This window comes from Myotis yumanensis, unplaced genomic scaffold (assembly GCF_028538775.1).
Source record: "Myotis yumanensis isolate MYYU_CA2020_CCGP unplaced genomic scaffold, mMyoYum1.0.hap1 SCAF_14, whole genome shotgun sequence".
Classification (NCBI taxonomy): domain Eukaryota; kingdom Metazoa; phylum Chordata; class Mammalia; order Chiroptera; family Vespertilionidae; genus Myotis; species Myotis yumanensis.
In genome coordinates this window covers 21,221,562-21,244,271 of record NW_027223765.1, presented here as the reverse complement: position 1 = coordinate 21,244,271, position 22,710 = coordinate 21,221,562, and the positions used below count along the sequence as shown (strand labels likewise).

The 22,710-nt window shown below is 40.4% G+C and overlaps 1 protein-coding gene across 1 annotated transcript in view; it reads left to right on the top strand.

Annotated features, from left to right (window-relative positions):
* The window catches only part of KCNH8 (potassium voltage-gated channel subfamily H member 8), a 277,527-nt gene that overhangs the window by 100,583 nt on the left and 154,234 nt on the right, over positions 1-22,710 (top strand). Inside the window, exon 2 of the mRNA XM_070391102.1 lies at positions 4,532-4,765. Coding sequence (XP_070247203.1) covers positions 4,532-4,765 — 234 coding nt within the window. The remainder of the gene's footprint in view (positions 1-4,531; positions 4,766-22,710) is intronic.

Below are 22,710 nucleotides of genomic sequence, written 5' to 3'. Positions count from 1 at the left end.
ATACACCCAGGATGAGCTCATAATCATTATGGCAGTGGCTTTGTTTTGCATAATTCTAAAGTAAATGTCATGTTTCTTCTTTGGAGATTCCAGGACTGGCATTCAGCAAAGCGTGTGTTTGCAAGCAGATAGCTGGGTGAGAGGAGCTACTCCTTCCCAGGCTGGAGGACTAATCATGTAGCTAGTACACCAAGCTTTAAAAGGCGCCAGCCACTGCCACTAATTTCTCTTCGGAACTGAAATGTGATTACATATCGGGGACAAGTGCTAAATATAAACAGAAACGGCCAAATACATGACTTTTTTTAAGCTTTGTTTTTGCAGCATATTTGCAGGAAGAATTAACCACCCAAACACACTATAATCCTTCATTAAAACATGCAGATCAGGCAATTTAGTGAATCCTTTAGAAGCTTTTTTTTCAGAAGCTTAGTGTACCTCTAAAGGAATGGTCTTACATTCATAAACAATTATAAAGATGCTAAGAAAATTAATAAAAGAATCAAGTCACTAAAAATATGCAGAATGAAATACCATAGTATATGCCATAATAAGCAGAAAAAAATAGGCAATATATAGCATGAGGATAGGTATGTAAGTGGTAAAGACTATATAAAAGGGAAGAATTATTACAAATATTCAAGTTATGGGTTCTTCATTGGGGAAGGAGGCAAATACAATTTATATGGTACACACAGGGGTTTTTGCTGTAGGAGTGTTCCATGGATGCTTATTGTTGTTTTTAAATACTATTATAAAATATTTTTATATATGTTATATTTCCTAATTTTTTTAAATGATAAAAGCAAAATAATCAAGGTGAAGAGAAAGTACAAATTAAGTTGTTTAAAAACCAATATAATATAGTTTAAAAAGTAAATATATTTATCTCAAGTTGATGGATGTATCTTCATATTATACTTTTTAAAGATTTAAATATATATAATGTGCAAGGCACAACTAAAGCGTAAGCCCCTAGAAGGGTTGAAGTTTAAGTAGATGGATGAGAAAAGGTATATCAGATAAATACTAACAAAAGATAACTATTGTAGCTATTTGAACAATGGGAAAACTGGACTGCAGGACAAAATGTAATGTTGTTTATTTATTCTTTGTCTCCAATTCCTCTTTCTCCATTTATCCTCCGAGCCTACTCCATCCAGGCATCTGCTCCAACCTCCCAGAACTTTTGATAAATCATCTCCAACTATTTTTGTCCTATTATTAGCTAACCATTTCCAAAACCTAAGATCTTTAATCTTTCAACTCTGGTAGGACATTACCTATGTATCATTAATTTGGTAATCATCATATGCTATATTTTAGTGTTATTGATATTCGTGCATTTCTTTAATTAAAATATAATGTCCGAGAGCTAGAGGCTATACCTTATTTATTTTTTAACACCTCCTGTCACCTCACCCTAGGACCTGCCATATGGTAGAACCATGTCACCTGGCACATAGTAGAAAGTCAATAAACATGTCAGCAGTCGACTGAAAAATGGCTTCTGAAAGCGCGTTAAAAGCTCTTTCGAGATGTTTGAGTACTTTGCCAATGCTATGCATTTGCATTTTCTAAGCAATTTCTCAGCCAAAGTTTTAAAATGGAAGAAAGAGCAAGAGAGACTATGGTTAGAGAGTGACTAATCCAAAACTATAAGGAGTTGGTGAGGCTGAGCGTCAACAGGAGGGCGCCCCCCTCTGGATCTAGTTGGGAACTCCCATATGTTCATGACTGATCTTCAAGAGTGGGGACTGCATGTAATAAACTTCTTGGCTCTGCACCTGGAACGAAGTCCAACATAGTACAAGTCAGTAAATACTTCTGCAAAGTGTGCAGGAATTAACCATTAGTCTGGGATTATTTAATTTGCCCCATGGCTTCTAACCAACCTATCATTCCAGGTTTTCCACTGTGGATCTTTAGCTCTGGCTTCTCCCCACAGGGAAAGGGTGACTGGCACTTTAAGGAGAGAGGGGTGGGGTGGGGTGGGGTGGGGTGGGGTGGGAGGGGAGTGGAGGTGTTAAAGAGACAGACCCTCCCATGTGGGATGCAAATGTCAACACCAGAATTTGTACTCTGGGTTTAGGGGCTGATTGGAGCAAAGCTGAATGGAGTGAATTTGATTTGGCCCACTGATGGTAGACTAAAGAAACATGACAAATGTTTTAAAGGAAGGCGTTGGGGGAAGCCCATGGAATTGATTTTCAGTGCTTGTCCAGCTGGCCATCAAGAAGTAGTTGGAATTCCTCCTTTGTCATGACATACAAGACAGGGTGGCTGCTGCAAACCTCTTTTAAACAAACTGGGTTTTTGTTTGTTTGTTTTTGTTTTTTTGAATAGGCAATATATAAAGCATATGTTTTAAAATTCAAAGGGTACATGGTAGAAAAATGAGTGTTCCTACTACCTTTGCCCAAAGTTGCTTTCTCTAGAGACATCTACAGTTACTGGTTACTTCACTTAATTTTAGCTACATAAGCATTTCATATTTGGGTACACATATAAAGGTTTATATGTATTTACACTATATTTTTAGACAAATATTGAATCTTGATATTTTATTTATTATCTTCAAAATCTCAGTCTTGGTTATTGTCTGGGATATTGACAGTGTTCAACATTTTTGTTCATGAGTGAATGAATGAATGAATGATTTAATAATAGCCTCTAATTCATTCTGAACCTAAAAGTTACCCACCAACATTTTATAAATGCTTTATCTTTTATCTTATCTCCATTATGCAGCTGTTTTGCCTATAAAAAATCATATGCGTCCTTCAAAGTTCATCTTGCAAAAATTGGTTCTGCAGGAGGAACCTTCCCTGAATATTGGCTCTCAGTGTCTCACCAGTTCTCTCTAAGCACTTAGCAATAGTCTACCACATTGTATTGTCCTCTTATTCTCATTTGTTAGTATAATGGCCATGAAGATGTGAATAATATTCTTAATAATTGTTTTTATTGAGTGCTTATATGTATCAAGCACTTTGCTAAGCACATTATATGCATTATCTCCTTAATCTCTACAACACACCTATATAAAGTTAGTAACATCCTATCCTCCTGTAGCATGCCTGCCAATGCCCTTCAGTATCCCCTTGACTCACCCTTGAGATCATGAGCAGACTGTTTCCTTATGCACCAGTGGTTTCCAGCATCTTGCTGCCCAAGTCATCTCTACAAAATGTGCTTAGCCCAAGTGGGTAGGTCAGAAGTGCCAACATACTGACACCCCAGAAGTGACCTTTAACCAATAAAGTATAGATGTTGATGGATAAATATACCAGCTTTCTCTCCCCTTGGTGAAAAAATTTTAAGTTGTGTTCTAATCAGTCACTTCTGGGGTCCCTGTGTGATTGAGTCTCTCAGTTGCCCATAATAATAAACCCTTTATTTTTATCTCACTCTTTATTACCTCCCCCCCCCCTTCTTTTTCTCAATTTTCCACTTGTTCACTTTCTGGAATCACCTACCAAATAAACTACTTCTACTCAAATCCTTGTCTCAGAGTCTGCTTCTGGAGAAATTAAATCTAAGGAAGCTGAGGTTTAGAGTAACTTTTCAAGTTCATATATACATCAAGTGGCAGATTCAGGATATGAGCAAGAAGTCCTACTCAAAAGCACCATACCTTTTTTACTGCAGTATAGTATTCCATTGTGTAGATGTACCACAGTTGTCGTTTTTTTACCCACTTAGGCTGTTTCCAAATCTTAGCTATAGTAAATTGTGCTGCTATGAACATAGGGGTGCATATATCCTTTCTGATTGGTATTTCTAGTTTCTTGTGATATATTCCTAGAAGTGGGATCACTGGGTCAAATGGGAGTTCCATTTTTAGTTTTTTGAGGAAAAAAAGAAGGAATTCTCACCATTTGCAACAGCATGGATGGAACTGGAGAGCATTATGCTAAGCGAAATAAGCCAGTCAGAGAAAGATATATATCACATTATCTCACTCATTTGTGGAATATAATGAACAACATAACCTGATGAACGAAAACAGATCCAGAGACAGAGAAGCATTAATCAGACTGTCAAACCTCAAAGGGAAGGTAGGGGAGGGTGGGGTAAGGGGGAGAGATCAACCAAAGGACTTGTATGCATGCATATAAGCCTAACCAATGGACACAGACCCCAGGGGGGTGAGGGCATGAGTGGGGGTTGGGGGGGCAATAAGGGGATAAGGACACATATGTAATACCTTAATCAATAAAGAAAAAATAAAAAGCACCATACCTTCCTGCCAACTAGATAGTAAATGCCTCAAAGCAGGTTATGAGTACTGTGCTCCCCCCAACGGTATATTCAAAATGCAAGACTAAATCAGAACTTAATACATACTCTGCCAGTCAGCAACGTTCTATGTTTGGAGTCTCTTTTCCACCTCAGCACATCAGGACATGCATTTTAAGCACTGTTAGCTAAACACATGTGCTCATAATTTGTTACTGAAACGGATTTAAAGGAAAAAAAATTCTGTGTTTGTTTAGTTGCTGAGGGTCTTCTCATTATTGTTCTACAGACAGCAACTTCATCCTCGCGAATGCCCAGGTGGCTAAGGGTTTCCCCATAGTCTACTGCTCTGATGGCTTTTGTGAGCTTGCTGGATTTGCCCGAACTGAAGTCATGCAGAAGAGTTGCAGCTGCAAATTCTTATTTGGGGTTGAAACCAATGAGCAACTGATGCTTCAGATAGACAAGTCACTGGAGGAGAAAACGGAATTCAAAGGAGAAATTATGTTCTACAAGAAGAATGGTGAGTTGGCTTTTTGTGGGGCTCATTGGACAGTGGTGAAAGGTCACCTTCTTTCAGTTCAGTAATTGCTCCATAACTCCCATTAGGGCTTAATGGTATTTCACATAAATACTGTCTGTTACAGAAGTTCCACAAATGACCTGGACAATGGTCTTGTTTTAGCCATTAGCAGCCCGAAAATTTAGCATGATAATTATAACTTCAATGTCAATATATGAACTAAATTAATGTGTCAAAATGAAGTATATGACTATTATGTATATCATTCTTAAAATATATAGTAGCTATACGAGTTGTTAGTATATTAACAGATGATCTTTTATCTAGAGATGGTTTTCCAAGTTTTATGCCTTTCTGAACCACAACTCAACCTCAGTCATTAAGGACAGAGACCCAAGTGTTTGGTGAGAGAAAAGGAAGTGAATTTAAAGAACATCAGGATAGGCATTTTCTCTTTCAGTTCCCCAGCCACAGAGCTTTTCTCACTACTCTCTTCAATTCTACAGACAAAATAAGAGACACACATTGTCTCAGAGTAAAAGTAAATTTGCCTGAACTCTAAACTGCCACTGGGAAAATACTAAGTATTTTCTTGAGGCTAAGGTTTTATGATTCTCCTCTAAATGTAAGAGGATCTAGGGATGCGTATGGTATCATCAGTGCTTGAGTCTTATGTGAGAGTAGATATTGTCCTCTGGGCCCTGGTAGTTGGGAGTGAATCCAAAAGGCATTATGTTGGGGAAATGCTAAATAAAAATTAGAACAAATCATTGTTTTCCAGTTTTATATCTTTTTTTAATAGGTTTCCTTAAGGCAAACATACACCCCTGAGTTTTAGCTGGGCACATGGCTGCCAAGCTAGAGAATATATTTCTCAGCCTTCTTTGCATTTAGATTTGGCATACGACTGTTTGGGGCCCATGATATGTGAGAAGGAATTATCTATGCAACTTCTAGATAAACTCCATAAATCATGAAATTGTTTGCCCTCTAATTTCTCTGCTCCTTTCTCATGGTGCTATTGACTGAATTGTATCTTCTCCAAATTAATGTATTGAAGCCCTAACCACCACCCTCCTCAATGTGACTATATGTGAAGATGGGGCCTTTAAAAGGCAGTTAAAATTAAATAAGGTTATAAGGGAGGGCCTTAATTCCTTATAAGAAAAGGAAGAGATATCAGGGATACCCACACTTAAGTCATATGAAAAGACAGTGAGAAGGCAGCTCTCTGCAAACCAAGGAGAGAGGCCTCAGGAGAAACCAATCCTGCTGGCACCTTAATCGCAGACTTCCAGCCTCCAGAACTGTGAGGAAATAAATGTCTGTTGTTTAAGCCAGCCAGTCTGTGATAATTTGTTATGGCAGCCCTAGCAAACTAATACAAATGAGGCCAAATGGTAAAGTTTGGAAAGCCAGCTTCAACCATTGACAAGGACCTCATAGAGAAACACAGAACAGCAATATGGAAGGAACCTGAGTGTTCTTAGAGATCCGCCTTCTCTACCCCAGACAAAGACAAATCCATTTCTATCTTGCTTGAATCCCTATAATTTAGATTTTTTTGTTACAATATTCAAGTTATACTCTCAGAGTTTCTCAATGTTGGCACTATTGACATGTGGGGCAGGTAGTTCTAAGTTGTGGGAGGCTGTCCTGTGCATGGTAGATGATTAACAGCATCCCTGGCCACTATATTCATTAACACATTCTTTACAAGAGTTGATACATTTGGTAAATGGTAAAATGTTGGTGGTTGTTTAATTAATTGATTTTGGGAAACATTGGGCGACAGCCAGCAGAAATAGCCTAATTAAGGGAAAGAAAACAGCTTTCCTTGCCTTCAATGGAAAACTTCAGTTGGGAGACCAGAATGAATATATCTGTGAAGTCCTATAGTGAAGTAAACATTTTAAAACTGGTGTTCACAGGTTTTTGGTGGGGTTTTTTTGTTTCGTTTTAATTGGTTCAAGAAACTAGTAAATGATTAACAGCATCCCTGGCCACTATATCTTGCTCTAAATACCTAGTTTTGGGATCTTGGTCAGGAAGAGAAGTAGGAGCCTGAACATGGCAACTTCATCCCCGTTTATAAGCTATTTGTCCTTGAAGGACTTTCCTTGAGGATGTGAGTTTTGGATATACAATAATCATGAAGTATTGGAGAGTGCCCTTCTGGAAGGAATGGGATATCCTAAGTCTTTGACACTAGGAACAGAGTTCAGACCAGGATGTTTTTCCCAGAATCACTAGGTGAGGCCTACATAGCAACTATGAGAAAATAAAAGGATTCCAGCTCTAATTATAGTATGATAATTGAAAAGAGGGACTGAGATAAGAGAAAATGGAGGCTGTCATGAGAATGCAGACTGGTAGGGAGTGATAAAGCCGCCATCTAGTAGAACAAAGGAAAAGGAATGTCCTTTGTCTGACATATCTGCTGACTGCAGACCTGTACAAGTAACCTTGTATAGGTCACTCCAAATCCAAGCGAGTGTCTTTGTTTTTAAGACTCCTCAAAATATCCAAACATGGCACTTGAGAGAGGTTTGGGCCAAGAGGAGGATCTAGGCGGCAAGCCCAAAGGCCAGAGATTTTAGAAGCCACGAAAGTAGAATATATGGAGAGTCAACACCTAAACAATTTCCTGAGCCCCGTTTTTTATAAGCTGCCTGCTGCCTTGGACCCCTTTGGGTGGAAATCATTAAAGGCACCAAGAAATAATAGGTTCTTTTTAAAAATTAGGTAATGATTAGGAAGACAAATAGTTTCACAGGTAAACATAATATGCAAACATTTCTTTGTCTAGAATGGAGATAGTAATATTTCACATTGTTATGTTCGGCAGCTAATATTTTTTCATTTATTGCTCTTCCTCTAGATCAGTGGTTCTCAACCTGTGGGTCGCGACCCCTTTGGGGGTCGAACGACCCTTTCACAGGGGTCGCCTAAGACCATCGGAAAACACATATATGATTACATATTGTTTTTGTGATTAATCACTATGCTTTAATTATGTTCAATTTGTAACAATGAAATTGGGGGTCACAACAACATGAGGAACTGTATTAAAGGGTCGCGGCATTAGGAAGGTTGAGAACCACTGCTCTAGATAGTTCAGTGTCTAATATACATCAGAAGTGAGTACCATTAAGATGCCTTTTCAAAAAGCAGTCCCCTCCACTTCTGTTGGTATACAAGGTTGTTCTAGTCAAACAAAAATATGGTCACTCTGACTAAGGGTAACCATTTTATTAATTTTATATTTATCCTCTTATTTTCTTAATTATACATATCTTAATACATATCTTTGTGGTTACCTCCTTTTCTTACACATAGCATACTTTTCATACTATTCTGCATTGTGTATCCTGTAGGGTTGTGTACACATTACAGAACAATATATGCAGGAGATTTCTCATTCTTTTTAAAAGCTGCATAGAGTTACATCGTGTGGATTTATGATGGTTGATTCAACCAATCTTCTATTAATGGATATTTGTGTTCCCTCTAGAATGTAGTCTGTCCTCTTTGTTCTTTTTGCCTCTCTCTGTTTTAAATACTCCTTTTGTTATTTAAAAGGTTTTGTGCATTTTTTCTAAAAATTTTATCTTTTACATGAGATGCCTACCTTTATATAATAAAGAGTGTCCCACTTTTTAAAGATTTTGTCATTTTCTACTCTAAGTAATGTTATAATCAGCAAGGAGCCACTCTCCCTTCTTCCCTCTCCCTCAATTAATTTAATGTTCTTTTAGTACCTGCTAGTATCTATCAGCACACTTGTTCTGTTTTCCTTATAGTCCCCGTTTGTTCGACTCTCACCTCTTTCACAGTTATATTTACATTGTCAAAGGAAATAACAATTACATATATTGAATATATTCCTTCATCACTTAATCATATTGCTACAGTTAAATATGCTTAAAGATCACCATATATTCCATCCTAAAGCTTCTCCAATTATTTCTTGGTTGTCTAAAGCTTGTTCTTGGAACCATCTCGGGAAGAGCTCATGGGAATTTTTTTCTGAGCTCTTTCACATTAATAACAGTATGAATGTGGCCCTTATACTTGTTGATCAATTTAGCTGAAAATTGATCATACTTAAAATAGATGAATTATGTTAGTCCCTTATGTAGTGGCATAGAGTATTGTTTTACCCTACAAATGCTGTTTATTAAGTAATTTCATGTTTGTCCTGGGTTTTCAATGAATTTATTTTATTTTATTTAAACCAATAGTTTTACTGTACTATATCTTATCTGTAAGGGGCTGGGTAGTAAATATTACATGTACTGCAGGCCATACAGTCTATGTCACAAGTACTCATTTCTGTTTTTGTACTATGAAAGCAACCATAGAAAACATGTAAATGAGTGGATGTGGCTATATTCCAATAAATCTTTACTGACAAAAATAGAAGGCAGGCTGGTTTGGCCTACAGACCTCAAATTACTGATACCTAATATAGAATACTAGAGGCCCGGTGCACAAAAATTTGTGCACTGGGGGGGGTCCCCCAGCCCGACCTGTGCCCTCTCACAGTCTGGGACCCCTCGGGAGATAACGATCTGCTGGCTTAGGCCTGCTCCCGGGTGGCAGAGGGCAGGCCCAATCCCTAAGTACAGCCCTTGGTCAGGCTCAGAGCAGGGCCGATTGGGGAGTTGGGGTGCCGCCCCATCATGCACAGAGCAGGGCGGATCGGGAGGTTGCGATGCCACCCTCAGTCACGCTCAGGTTAGGGCCGATTGGGGGGTTGGGGCACCACCCGCTGTTACACTCAAAGCAGGGTCGATGGGGAGGTTGCGGCGCCACCCCCTGTCACGCACAGAGCAGGGCCGATCAGGAGGTTAGGGCGCTGCCCCCTGTCACTAACAGAGCAGGGCCCATCAGGGGGTTGAGGAGCTCCCCCCTGTCACTCACAGAGTAGGGCCGATAGGGGAGTTGGGGCACCGCCCCCTGTCACACACAGAGCAGGGCGGATCAGGGGGTTGGGGCGCTGCACCCTGTCACACTCAGGGCAGGGTCAATGGGGAGGTTATGGCTCTACCCTGTCACACACAGAGCAAGGCCCGTGGAGGGGGGTTGGGGCGCCACCCTCTATCACCCACAGAGCAGGGCCGATCAGGGGGTTGGGGCGCCGCCACTGTCACACTCAGGGCAGGGCCAATGGAGAGGTTATGGTTCTACCCTGTCACACACAGAGCAGGGCCCGTTGGGGCAGGGGGTTGGGGCACCGCACTCTGTCAAACACAGAGCAGGGCCCATCAGGGGGTTGGTGCACTGCACCCTGTCACACACAGAGCCGCAGGGCAATCAGGGGATTGGGGAGCTCCCCCCTATCAGGCACAGAGCAGGGCTGATCAGGGGGTTTGGGCGCTGCCCCCTGTCACGCTGATCCCGGTGCCAGGAGGCATATTACCCTTTTACTATATAGGATAGAGGCCTGGTGCATGGTAGGGGCCGGCTGGTTTGCCCTGAAGGGTGTCCTGGATCAGGGTGGGGGTCCCCACTGGGGTGCCTGGCCAGGCTGGCTGAGGGGCTGAGGGCTGTTTTCCCGCTGGCAGTTGACTAAAAGCTCCCAACCGCTCCTTGTTTTCTTTTTTTTTTTTTATTCTGGGCCAGCTTTAGCTCTGAGGCCTTGCTGCTGAAAACATGGATACAATGTTGCGGTCCGGGGCTGACTGAAAGCCGGTTTTGTTTAGCTTCTTATTTGCAACATAGTAATAGTTGCTTAGAGTTGCAGTTGAGAGTCGGGCAAGTGAGGCAGGGAACGTTGGAATCTGCAGTCCCTGGAGGAAGCAAGCCTCCCTGTTCGCTTCAGTGCATGGCTGCCGGCCGCCATCTTGGCTGACAGTTAATTTGCATAAGGATATGCTGATTAGCCAATGGGAAGGGTAGCGGTCGTACGCCAATTACCATGTTTCTCTTTTATTAGTGTAGATTTTCGGTCAGATATTTCCCCCGATACATGGTAGGCCCTATAGTATTTATGTTTAAGGCCCTTTTATTTTGGAAAATTTTTCTGGATTTTAATTATCATCATTGTTCTGTTTTATCCCTTTGGTTTTCCTCTTTATGATCACCTATTATATGTACGTTGGATCCTCTTTGCCTGTCCTCTATTACCTATCACTTTCTCATTTTATTTCTTTTTCCAATTTTCACCTTGTGCAATCTGTTTTCTTTTTGTGGTATCCATTCACACTTTTATTACTTCTCTTTAAGTCTCCAGTTCTTTATCCTCTATTTAAATTATCGCCTGAGTTTAGTTAATTCACAGAAGCAGAGAATAGAATGATGGTTACCAAAAGTTGAGGGGAAGGGAAAAAGGAGAATTATTGCTCAATTGTATAAAATTTTAGTTATGCCAGATGCATACGTCAGAGAGATCTGCTGTACAACACAGTACCTGTAGTTATGGTATTGTTCACTACATACCTTTTTAATGCCTTACTGGGCTTTCCATGAAGTAAAACACTGGTTTCTAATTACCTAGATGTGGAACCTAACACACAGTGTTTTCTGGAAGGCTTTAATTTCCCACTGAATTGCCTAGAATAAAAAAATAGTGTAATGAGGGAAAATTGAACTTTTTCTTGTTCAGAGTTTCACCATTTCAGAAAATCTTGTCACTGACTCATAGCACTTGTCAGGGAGACAGCACATCTGCACAGATTCTGTACTTGGAGCTGTTGTATTCACAGTGACTCTGGATATTGATCCAATGATCCAATTTCCCCATTATAGCTCCTATTGTAGTCCACGCTCTCAGAGCATTTCATGTTGAGATGCATATTATTTAATCAGAAATTACTTCAATTTTATTTTTTGTTATATTATTGTTAATAAATATTGTCTTTCTGAAAATGTGTGTAAGTAGCCAAGTTTTATAATTTTTCCGTTTTAAACAGAAAAGAGGAAAATACAAGTATTTGTTACAAAAGGGAATCTAGAGTCTGATAGGGTTGTGGGTTTCTTAACTCACAGACTCATTCCCATGTCACCTCCAAGATTTGTCATTTATTTTTGTGTACCTCCTGAACTGTTGCTTACTTAATGCTTTTCTTTAAGTTGACTCACTTTTAAAACTCAAATTGGAAGCAAAAGAAAAAAAATCACTACTCTAAATGGACAATCAGGATCACTAGCCTCAAAGAGACGGTAACCATAAATAAATATGCAATAAAAACATTGTTGTTTAACTTTTATAAATTAAAAAAGTAATCTATAAAATCTAAGTAATAATAAATCTGACTACACTGTGCCAAGTAGCACATATATTATTTTCCCAATAATACCTTAAAGTAAATATGAATTATCTCACATTTGCAGATGAGGAAACTGTGATGCAGAAAAATGATTTGAACACAAGTCTATGCGTTATGTGATAGACCAGGGGTCCTCAAACTATGGCCTGTGGGCCACATGCAAATACAAATATTGTATTTGTTCCCGTTTTGTTTTTTTTACTTCAAAATAAGATATGTGCAGTGTGCATAGGAATTTGTTCATAGTTTTTTTTTTTAAACTATAGTCCGGCCCTCCAATGGTCTGAGGGACAGTGAACTGGCCCCCTGTTTAAAAAGTTTGAGGACCCCTGTTAGACAGTCCTCAGCTTATCATTGACCCACCAATTTCCCCCTTGTTCATTTCTTTCCCCACTAATGTACTTCACATTTCTTTATTTTCCCACTTCTTTTTTAATTTTCTTATGACATAGAAAAAATGCCTAGAAAAATCAATGCTGAATCTGTTGGTTTTCTTTCTTTTTAAATGTAGTTAGATTTTTCAACTTTCTATAATATATGACAACAAAAACAATTTATAATTTACTGTTTGTTTAGGGAGAATGCCTCCTAAAGAAGATCTTTTGTTTACTCAGCTGCTAGATGTATATTTAGATGCGAATCAAAGCTGAAATTGAATTGTTCCATAAATAAAAAGTTATGTAGGAGAGGTGGGGAGAAAGCTGGAGCCGGGAAGCCGAGGGGGCTTCCCTTGGGCTGGGATGAGTGGGAGAAGAGGAGAGATTGGAAAATATGTGAAGAGATGAGAGAAGGGGAGAGAGTGAGAGAGAAATGGGGAGACATCTGCTGGTATCTTACTCATATCCCTCAAAATGTCCAGCTCATTTGATGTGCTAGCTGCATATTTTTGTTCCAATACACATTAAAACTGATACACAGATATTAAAGTGTAAGATATGTATATACACTACCTAAAATAATTTTAGTACAACCAGGAGTATGCATACCACTAATTGAGTAACACACTGTTTTCATTCCGGTGTACAAATAAACTTTTTGAATTAGGCATATTCATACTCAGTGTTACGAGGTCAGCTTATGATAAAAGACAAAAGAAAGCTGATTTCTCATGACCTTCCTTTGTTTTTACAATGAGCTGCTCATGGCAGATAGGTCTAGTAAGAAACATTATTTTCCTCCTAACACTAAGTTTATATTTAAGATATTCTTAGTGAGTTCTATTACATTCAGTTATTCAATATGACTCTGCAGAAGATTTTCAGAATATTTGATTATGCCCTCTAGGTATTTTAGAACTGGAGCTCAGTATAGAAAAAAGACAAAGCCTTAGGGCTGTAGAATGTCAAATTATTCTCAAAATTAACATTTAAAATGTACAGCAAAGTTGCCTCCTTATTTGACTGTTAGGAAATGCCATTGGAGCATTGAATATAGAATGGCTTTATGTAAGATCCAAATTTTGGAGCAACGGATGTTATGCCCATTCATGTAATAAGTGAACAATAAGAAAATGCCTTTTATTGCAAAGAGTAGTGTCTAAATGAGTGTATTTTGTGGATGTTGGGGTTCACAGCATGGGTACCATTTGTAATCACCTTAGATTTTCACCACATCCAGAGAACAATGAAGAAAGCCAGCCAGAGACCTATTTCAACAAGAGCTAGAGAAACCAAGTTTAGGATTACAGAAAATAAAAGAAAACTTCTCTCAGGGCTGAGTGAGATCCTGGGGAAAAAGAAAGAGAATTCTGAGCAAAGTAAGATTATTTCCCCAACCAGTCCTCCCAAAGACTCAGAGCAGAGTCCAACAGAAAGACAATACAAAAGCAACTGCAATATTTTTCATAAAGATCCCCTTGGGCTATTGAGGCTGTCCAAGCCACAGCATCATGGACATTAGCCTTGCCTGGTGTGGTCCCTTGGGCAGCATCCAAGTAAGCCTGAGTCCTCCATTCTTGGGAGCCCAGAGGACTAGATTGTGGAGACATTTCCTCTAGATCAGTGGTTCTCAACCTTCTGGCCTTTTAAATACAGTTCCTCATGTTCTGACCCAACCATAAAATTATTTTCGTTGCTACTTCATAACTGTAATGTTGCTACTGTTATGAATCGTAATGTAAATATCTGATATGCAGGATGGTCTTAGGCGACCCCTGTGAAAGGGTCGTTCGACCACCAAGGGGTCGTGACCAACAGGTTGAGAACCGTTGCTCTAGATATTAGATGTATTTGTGAAGAGCCCAATAGGGACTTAGTTTCCTGAAAAGCTAGTGAAGGTGGGATCTTGGAAACTTTTATCTGTGGAATGGACATACTACATTCTTACAGGCATCTAGAATAAAGAAAGCACATACAGTTTACTAGTATTCCACTTATCTATTGCTGTGTGACAACCACCTCAAAACTTAGTGGCTTACAAGAGCAACCATTATATCTTAACAATAGTGCGGGTCAGGAACGAAGGCTGGCTTAGCCAAATGATTCTCCTTCCTTGTGGAGCCAGCGGAGGTTAGTGTTAGATGGGTTCAGATGAGAGACACACTACTTTGGAGGATCTTGGATGGCTTCTCTCACATGTCTGGCATCTTGAAAGTCTGAATGAGTTGGGACAGTCCACTCAAGTGCCTACAAATAACCACTTCAGCATGGAGACCTCCAGGAAGTCTCGTCTTCCAGAGGCTGTAAGACCTTTTGTCACTTAGTTTAGAAAGTCACCTGGCATACCTTTATTTGATACTGTGGTTGGAGAAGCCACAAGTCTGCCCAGATTCATGAGCAGAGGACCTAGACCCCCAACTCTTGATAGAATATGTACCGTTTTACAAGTTCCACATCTAGATTTGCAGAAACACATTTGTTGAGTATGTGTGTCTGTATGTGTAGCAAGACACAAGAGAACATTTCATATTGATGCTTGTAAAATTTGCAGGTTTCATAATGTCTGAAGGGCTACCCAGTAGAGACCATGCTGCCCACAGCTAAGTGTATTAGCGAACACGGGGTCAGATTTTTGTTGCTATTCTCAGTCTGATTCCTCTGAGGTCTTACTTGAGACTTTGCATGCCCCAAAATAGAAAGCATTTTATGATGCTTTTATGATTTGATGATGATTCCCCATATGTCCTTTCAGTCTTGATAGAAGATTAGTATTTTATATTTCCATCCTGTGTCTTTTGCATTCAAGAGATGAGGCTCAGAAATGCAAATACAGTAAACAGCTTCAAAGTGCTTGTAGTAGGAAGGCAAAGGGCTCAGAGAGAATGTGCTCTGAAGACGACATGTGCAGCCTTGGGTGAGGAGCCTACCTTGCAGTTTATCTTATCGTTTGCGTATGTAGTCAAGCTTTGTACTTGTAAACCTAGGCAACTTTCCTGGTCTACTCCCCATGTATCTGAGCAAGCTGCTCTAACAGAAAGCTTGTTCTTTTTCTGTGCACACGGTTACGGTTGCATTGTTTAATCAATGAGATGAAATTTCACACGAGTCCATTTGTTGAAGTGCTCACCCAGGCTCTGCAGCCAGGATGATTGGAACAAAGTGAGCCAGATGTATAGAAGAGGCATTTGTGCATTCATCAGGAACTGCTTAGCTTTGCCTGTCCTGTCGAGATTGAGCAGTCACTGCCCCTACCTAACTAGATTGCTGCATACCTTCACTTCTTCAGTGTCAGCCTTCCTGACTTAACACAGACAACTTCATAAAACAGCCACAGCTAGCAATTACTGAGTGTTCACTGCAGGCCAAGCTCTGTGCTTTGCCCTTTGCCTGTGTTGTTACTGCACTTAATCCTCTCATCAACCCTTTGAGGCAGATCTGTTAATGCCCCATTTTAGAGTTAAAGAAACTGATTCACAGAGAAGTTCAGGGAAGTCTGGGATCCAAGTGCTGGCCATCTGTTCCTGACCCCTGTCCTCTTAAACACCAAGCCATGCTCATGGGCATGGCCAACCTGAGCCTCCTATCTAGGAAACCTGTGGCTCTGCCTTACCTGCCCCTCGTCTATGACAGTAGATAGATGGACTTCCCAGGGGCTATATGTACCCTTTGGGGAATAACTGGCAAACTAGCAAGGACAGACCCCATAAAGGCAGTCATTTTTGTACCTTATTCATTATTCCATCTTTATTAGCCAGAAGTGAAATATAACCACAATGTTTGAGAATCTTTGGAGCTAAACAAGTTCCCTTTGGAATAAGAGAAGCTTATTATTTTAAATGTTCTCTCTCTATGGTGAGAAGAAATGATATTGAATATGGAGGATCAAGCCCTGGTGAAGGCTGTGCCCAGGCCAAGGACTAGCTCTGAATAGCTGCTATAGATAGAGCAATAGTTAGAAAGGCTTCATTAAGTCACCCTCATTAAGTGACTCTGCTTGTCTGAGCCTCAGCTTGATCTTCTTCATGGAAATACCACCTCACAGATGTCTGATGAAGGACCAAATGAGATACCCATTGTACACAGACATTGTCAGGAAAAGCTACATAATTTGCAGGGCCCATGGCAAAGTGAAAATGCAGACCCCTTTGTTGAAGAAAAAAAAAACAACTACAAATTTCAAGACAGCAACAGCAGAGTCTTAAACCAAAGCTTGGAGCCCTTCTGAGTGTGTGCTCTGTGTGACTACCCAGGTTGGATGTGCACCAGCCTGTTCCTGAATATTATAGCAATTTAATAAATGCCCCTTCCTCCCCTGACATGTTCCACCAACAAGAAGAACCTGTCCACTCCCATTTCCCAGTGTGCCAGACCCTCAGAACCTCACAGTTAGATGCCTGAATCCAGTGCCTGGTCCTGGGTGACTCTGAGCCGTGGCCTGTGGGCTGGTTGCTAGTTCCCTCTCACCTTACTAGGAAGCCATGCACATCTAGCCATCTTCAAGAAGAGCCTATAAAGGTTCTGTGATGTCTTAGCTGAGAGTTCTATGTCTTTGTATAAGAATTGCAAGATTAACACACACAAAATCACACCATTCTAGTCATGCTTAGAGTATACTCTCAACATGAATAATTATATAATTGACTAGTAATTATATAAAAATAGAGCTGTACTTTATTTCTCCCTGATGAGCTTTTACTCCATGACATCCACCAAATTTATACAATAACAGGTGCCAGACGTTCAGGTCTCCAGGGCACCCACCTGAATCTGTTTGCTCTGATATAGAAAGCCATTCTTCCTGCCACAGCTCTAGTTTCAGACTCTCATGATTCAAGGTCTGACTTGCAACAATTCCACATACCCAGTCACCCCATTTCCAGTGTGCCCTCTCAAATCCCCCCTCCTCACTGTCTCCAAAGCCATCTTTCTACAGTGCAAACCTGATCATGCTGCTCTTCTATGACAAAGCCTTCAGGGGCTCCTCGTTGCCTTTCAGGATAAATACAAACTGTTGAGTCTGGCATTTAAAGCCACTCATGAACTAGCTCGTCTATAATCTATTCCTTTAAAATCATCCTTTCCCTTTCCACCCTTTTCCCCCTCTTCATTCCTCATTCACACTCTAGCACAGCGGTTCTCAACCTGTGGGTCGCGACCCCTTTGGCGGTCGAATGACCCTTTCATAGGGGTCACCTAACAGTGGTCGGCAAACCATGGCTCTCGAGCCACATGCAGCTCTTTGGCCCCTTGAGTGTGGCTCTTCCACAAAATACCACGTGTTAGCACGCATGTATAGTGCGATTGAAACTTCGTGACCCATGCGCAGAAGTCGGTATTTTGTGGAAGAGCCAGTATTTTGTGGAAGAGCCACCGTCAAGGGGCCAAAGAGCCGCATGTGGCTCGCGAGCCGCGGTTTGCCGAGCCACAATTTGCCGACCACTTAGGCCCTAAGACCATCCTGCATATCAGATATTTACATTACGATTCATAACAGTAGCAACATTACAGTTATGAAGTAGCAATGAAAATAATTTTATGGTTGGGTCACAACATGAGGAACTGTATTTAAAGGGCCAGAAGGTTGAGAACCACAACTCTAGCATATCCCCTACTGTGGCCCATTTTATCATTTTTGTTTTTTACTATTCCGAGTTCTAACTTGTCTTGTGCCTTTCTAATTGATGTTCCCCCTGCTAGGAATGGTATGGCCCATTCTCCCCCCACCCCCATCCTCACATTAAGCTAATACAATCATCAAGACTCAGTTCAAGCCTATCTCCTCTGTGACCTGTTTCGAGTCAGCTTTCTATGCTTTGTCGTAGATACCATCCTGCAATGAACTGAATGTTCTTATTCCCCTAAAATTTCTATGTTGAAACCCCAGTCCCAGTTTGTGAAGTATTTGGTGGGGTATTTGGGAGGTAATTAGGTCACGTGGATAGAGCCCTTGTGCATAGGATTAGTGCCTTTATAAGAGGCCAGGGAGCCAGCTTGCTCTCTTTCCATGATGCGAGGAAATAATTCGGAGTCAGCAGTCAACATCTCAGAGGAGGATCCTCACCAGACCAGGCTGGCACCCTCATCTTGGACCTCCCTCCTTGAGAGCTGTAAGAAATAAATTTCCTGTTGTTTTAAGTCAATCAACCTATGGTAGCAATGGAATCGCAAACAACAAGAATCATTTTGTTCGGTATTTGTGCACCCTCAATTCATCATCTATTGCCAGTTTTGTACCGTGAACTTTATCTTTTATGTATCCCCATAAATAAAAAAGTCTAGCGGCACTTTAGGATACATTTTCTTTGTTCGAAGCTTAGTCTGGCTTCACCCATTATTTCAAATCAGTTAACCCTGAAAAGGAGTGAAAATTAAGTGAGTTATCAGCTGTTGTTCTAGAAGCCCAAACCAACTAAGACACACTCTCAACCTTCTCTTTATACATCTATCTCCTCCATGAGGTTATGCCTGGTTGAGGGTGCACGTTCAGGTGCCATATTAATCTAGGTATCTGCAGTGCCTAACAAGTCCTTGGTTCATAATACTTGCTGACTGTTGAATGAGTAAAAATGTTTGTCTTGCTGTTTCAAATGAAGCTCAGCCATACTGGAATAGGCTTGAGGCTCTGTGTGAGTCTATTTCTACATTCTCCTATAAACTCATTTTGCTCTTCTGTTTCAACTTCACGATTAGCTCTCTTTCCCAGTTTCCCCAGACCTCTGACCCCATTCACTTCATTTCTTTCTGTTTTTAGACATTGGTTTAATTACTAGAATATTTTTTTTCTTTTCTACTTGGAGAATTCATTTTAATTTTCTATCTTGCCCAGGCAGAGTGGCATTCTGGAGTTTTCTGGTAGCTTAATATATCAACGTCTGTTAGATGGAAATTCCCCAGGTTATCCTGAGGTATATTAATTCCAGAATGCAGGATTGGGATCTGGAGGATTTATTCATTGACATCCTTTGCTCTTAGTCTTTTCTAGCGCAGCTGCCTCTGGGAGGTTGGGCACAAAGGAGGTAAACAAATAAGGCAGGCAGCACAGGTGGGTGCCTCCCCAGAGCACATTGGCAAGATACGGCAAGGGGAGCAGCTGGAGAGAGAGCACCAGGGAATGCAGACAATGCCAGCAACTTGCACACAACTCGGGAATCCTTGTGGTTGGTGTTGGAGACAATGGGAACATTCTAAATGCAACTTTATGGTTGGAGGTCACCACAACATGAGGAACTGTATTAAAGGGTCGTGGCATTAGGAAGGTTGAGAACCACTGGTCTAGGGTGTGGCCAATAAAGACAGCAGAGTGACTGAGCTGAAAACAGATTTCAGAGGATTAGCTACTGGAGTGGACAGGATTTGATCTCTTTGGTTTGGGGGATGAGAAGGAAGAAAGTGTCAAGAATGACTAAAATGTGCATCATTCTTTTTATACTTTGTTGGCTAAATGTGTTTTGATATGAGAGAGGAGGGAAGTCTGGGGCATGGGTTTTGTTTTTTGTTTTTTTTCAATATTTACTAATCCACAAGCACTGATGATAGGATCCAAGAAGCATCATTGTTAAAAATTACTTCAAGTGACAAAATATGGCTTGGTACATCTCTACCAATTGGCAATATAACCAAATATAAATGGAGAGCTGATTTCATCTGATTAGAAGAGCTCTTTTTTCTTGAAGCCTTTACTTTCCCAGAATTCCTCAAATTTGAGTCCACTAAATTATCTTTTGAAGCATCATGTTCCACTATTTTTATTATTATCATTGTTGTTGATGACAGTATTATGGATGTCCCCATTTTTCACCCTCTTGCCTGCCCCTACCCAGCCCCCATCCCACCCGAGGCCTTCCCCTCACTATTGTCTGTGTCCATGGGTTATGCATATATGCGTATATGTTCTTTGGAAACATCATATTCTACTTTTTTTAAAAAAAAAACAGGCACTCTTTCAGAAATGCTAGAGTAATCAAACAGCAAGAGAATAACAGATACTATTAGAAGGGAAAACATTAAACTCAGAATGTATTTTAAGGTTTAAAAATCCCCTTTTGCCTGAGGTTGTTTCATTGTGTATAATGTCTATAATGATTTAGGAAACTACCTGTTCTGCTCCATGCATAAAAGAGATTGCCAAAGGAGAAGTGTGGAACATATTTCAGCTTCTAGTTGCTTTGGCCTGAGGCTTATAGACTCTGACCACAATCTCCATTTCACTCCTCTAGACTCCTGGTTTGCTTGTACTTTGCTTTTTAATGCAGCTCAGAAAGTTCCTATTCTATACCATCATCTCCAAAGTAGCTTCTGTTTTGGAATGGGAAGACAGGCCTTTTCAGTGACCCTTTTAGGTCATTGAAACACTTGGAGTGCAGGAAACGAGTTAAGTCGGCTCGCGTGAATTGCGCGTACTCCGAGGGAGCCGTCTTTAACTCGGTTCATATAGATTTGCGGTGGAGTGCGGGAAACGTGTAAACTCGGGCCGATTGTAACTGCGTATTACCAAATATTTGTTTGTAATCCACCCTTTTGGTGGATGGAACAAAACCAAAAGACAGAGCCATCTTATATTTTGGCGGGAAATTCACCCGCACTCCAAGTGTTAAGCCTATTTTTCTATTGAAAAATAAGTCCATTCTTGTAATCAAAAGAGAAAAGAAGTGACTACATTTTACTTTAAAAAATAGGGTTGTCTGGATAATCTTTTAGAATGCACACCACTAAGACATTCATAGTTTAGGTCCGTGGTCGGCAAACCGTGGCTCGCGAGCCACATGCAGCTCTTTGGCCCCTTGAGTGTGGCTCTTCCACAAAATACCACGTGCGGGCGCACATGAACAGTGCAATTGAAACTTCGTGGCCCATGTGCAGAAGTCGGTATTTTGTGGAAGAGCCACACTCAGGGGGCCAAAGATCCGCATGTGGCTCGCAAGCCGCAGTTTGCCGAGCTGCAGTTTGCCGACCACTGGTCTAGGTTCTACCTAAAGAAAGACTTTACCTGGTTCTTGCACCTACAAATAGTGCTTCTTATAAATATTGTGGTAGTATAGAGTCTGGTCAAGACTCTCAAAGAATCAAGAATGAACACCTAGTGTACAGTAATCTGTAGACTTCTATGTAGGACAAAGTACCATGGACCATATCTGACTGGATGCCTGTTTCTGTAAAGGGTGTGTATGTTTTTTTAAACAGCCATGCTCATTTGTTTATGTATTATCTATTACTATTTTAGCACTATCACAGTAGAATTAAGTAGTTGAGACAGAGACTGTATGAACTGCAAATCTAAAAATATTTAGTATCTAGCCATTTACAGAAAAAGTTGGCTGACATCTGAAGATTAATAACAAATTGGAGCCCACAAGGTTAGGAGAATTCTTAATTGTCATATTTTAATTACATGTATAGATTCCAAATGTCCTTTTTTGTTTTGGAGGAAAATGCCTATAATCATATAAAGGCTAGAGAAAGAATACTATGCATGAATTTATTTTTCACTAACCATTAGTCTGTCTTGGGGCAGGCTTGTCAGTGCTAATACCTCACCTGAACACGGTGGGTACAGCAATGCTTCCCCGGGCACTAGGGTTTGTTCTGGAGTTGCTGGTGGGGTATCAGCTCCATGTGAGGGGAGAAGCAGTAAGTTGAGGAAGCATCTAAGTGTTTTGTCTCACATGCCTGCCAAGTTGTGACTCAGGGCAATCTGGCACAGCGCTTATGAGTCTTCGCTGAGTGGAGTTTGCACAATAGGAGAAATGTTCAGTATGTTTGTTGTCTGCGTGTTCTTGGAAAGTGCTAGCTTGACACCTCAAACTGCCATCTTCTATTTATACCCTGGAGAATTGTCAGGAGCTCCATAACCATATCTTTTCCATCCCTATTTCTCTGTTTCCAAACTCTCATCTCAAAATTTCTGATCGCTCACACAAAATATTTTCTACTTTTTTTTCGCGTCTTTGCCCAACCTTTTAAACACAGATTCTAATTCTGAACCTAATTGCTTAAAAAGGATTTGAGCAATGCTGAATTTGTTACATGTTCCTGCTTATTTAATCAATAATATATACAAACACTATACTTTTTCCTATAAAGATAACAGACTAGATTATTCACTTACGTGATATTTTTCCTTTGGTGATTTTTTTTTTAATGTTTGAAGAAATGGACTGTGTTGTAACACAAACCTCATAAAACTGAAAGTCATAAGACTTGAGATCTAGTTTCAACTCTTCCAACAATTAACACTTTGACCTTGGACAGTTTACTTCACCACTCTGAACTTAGGATTTTCATCTTTACAATAAAG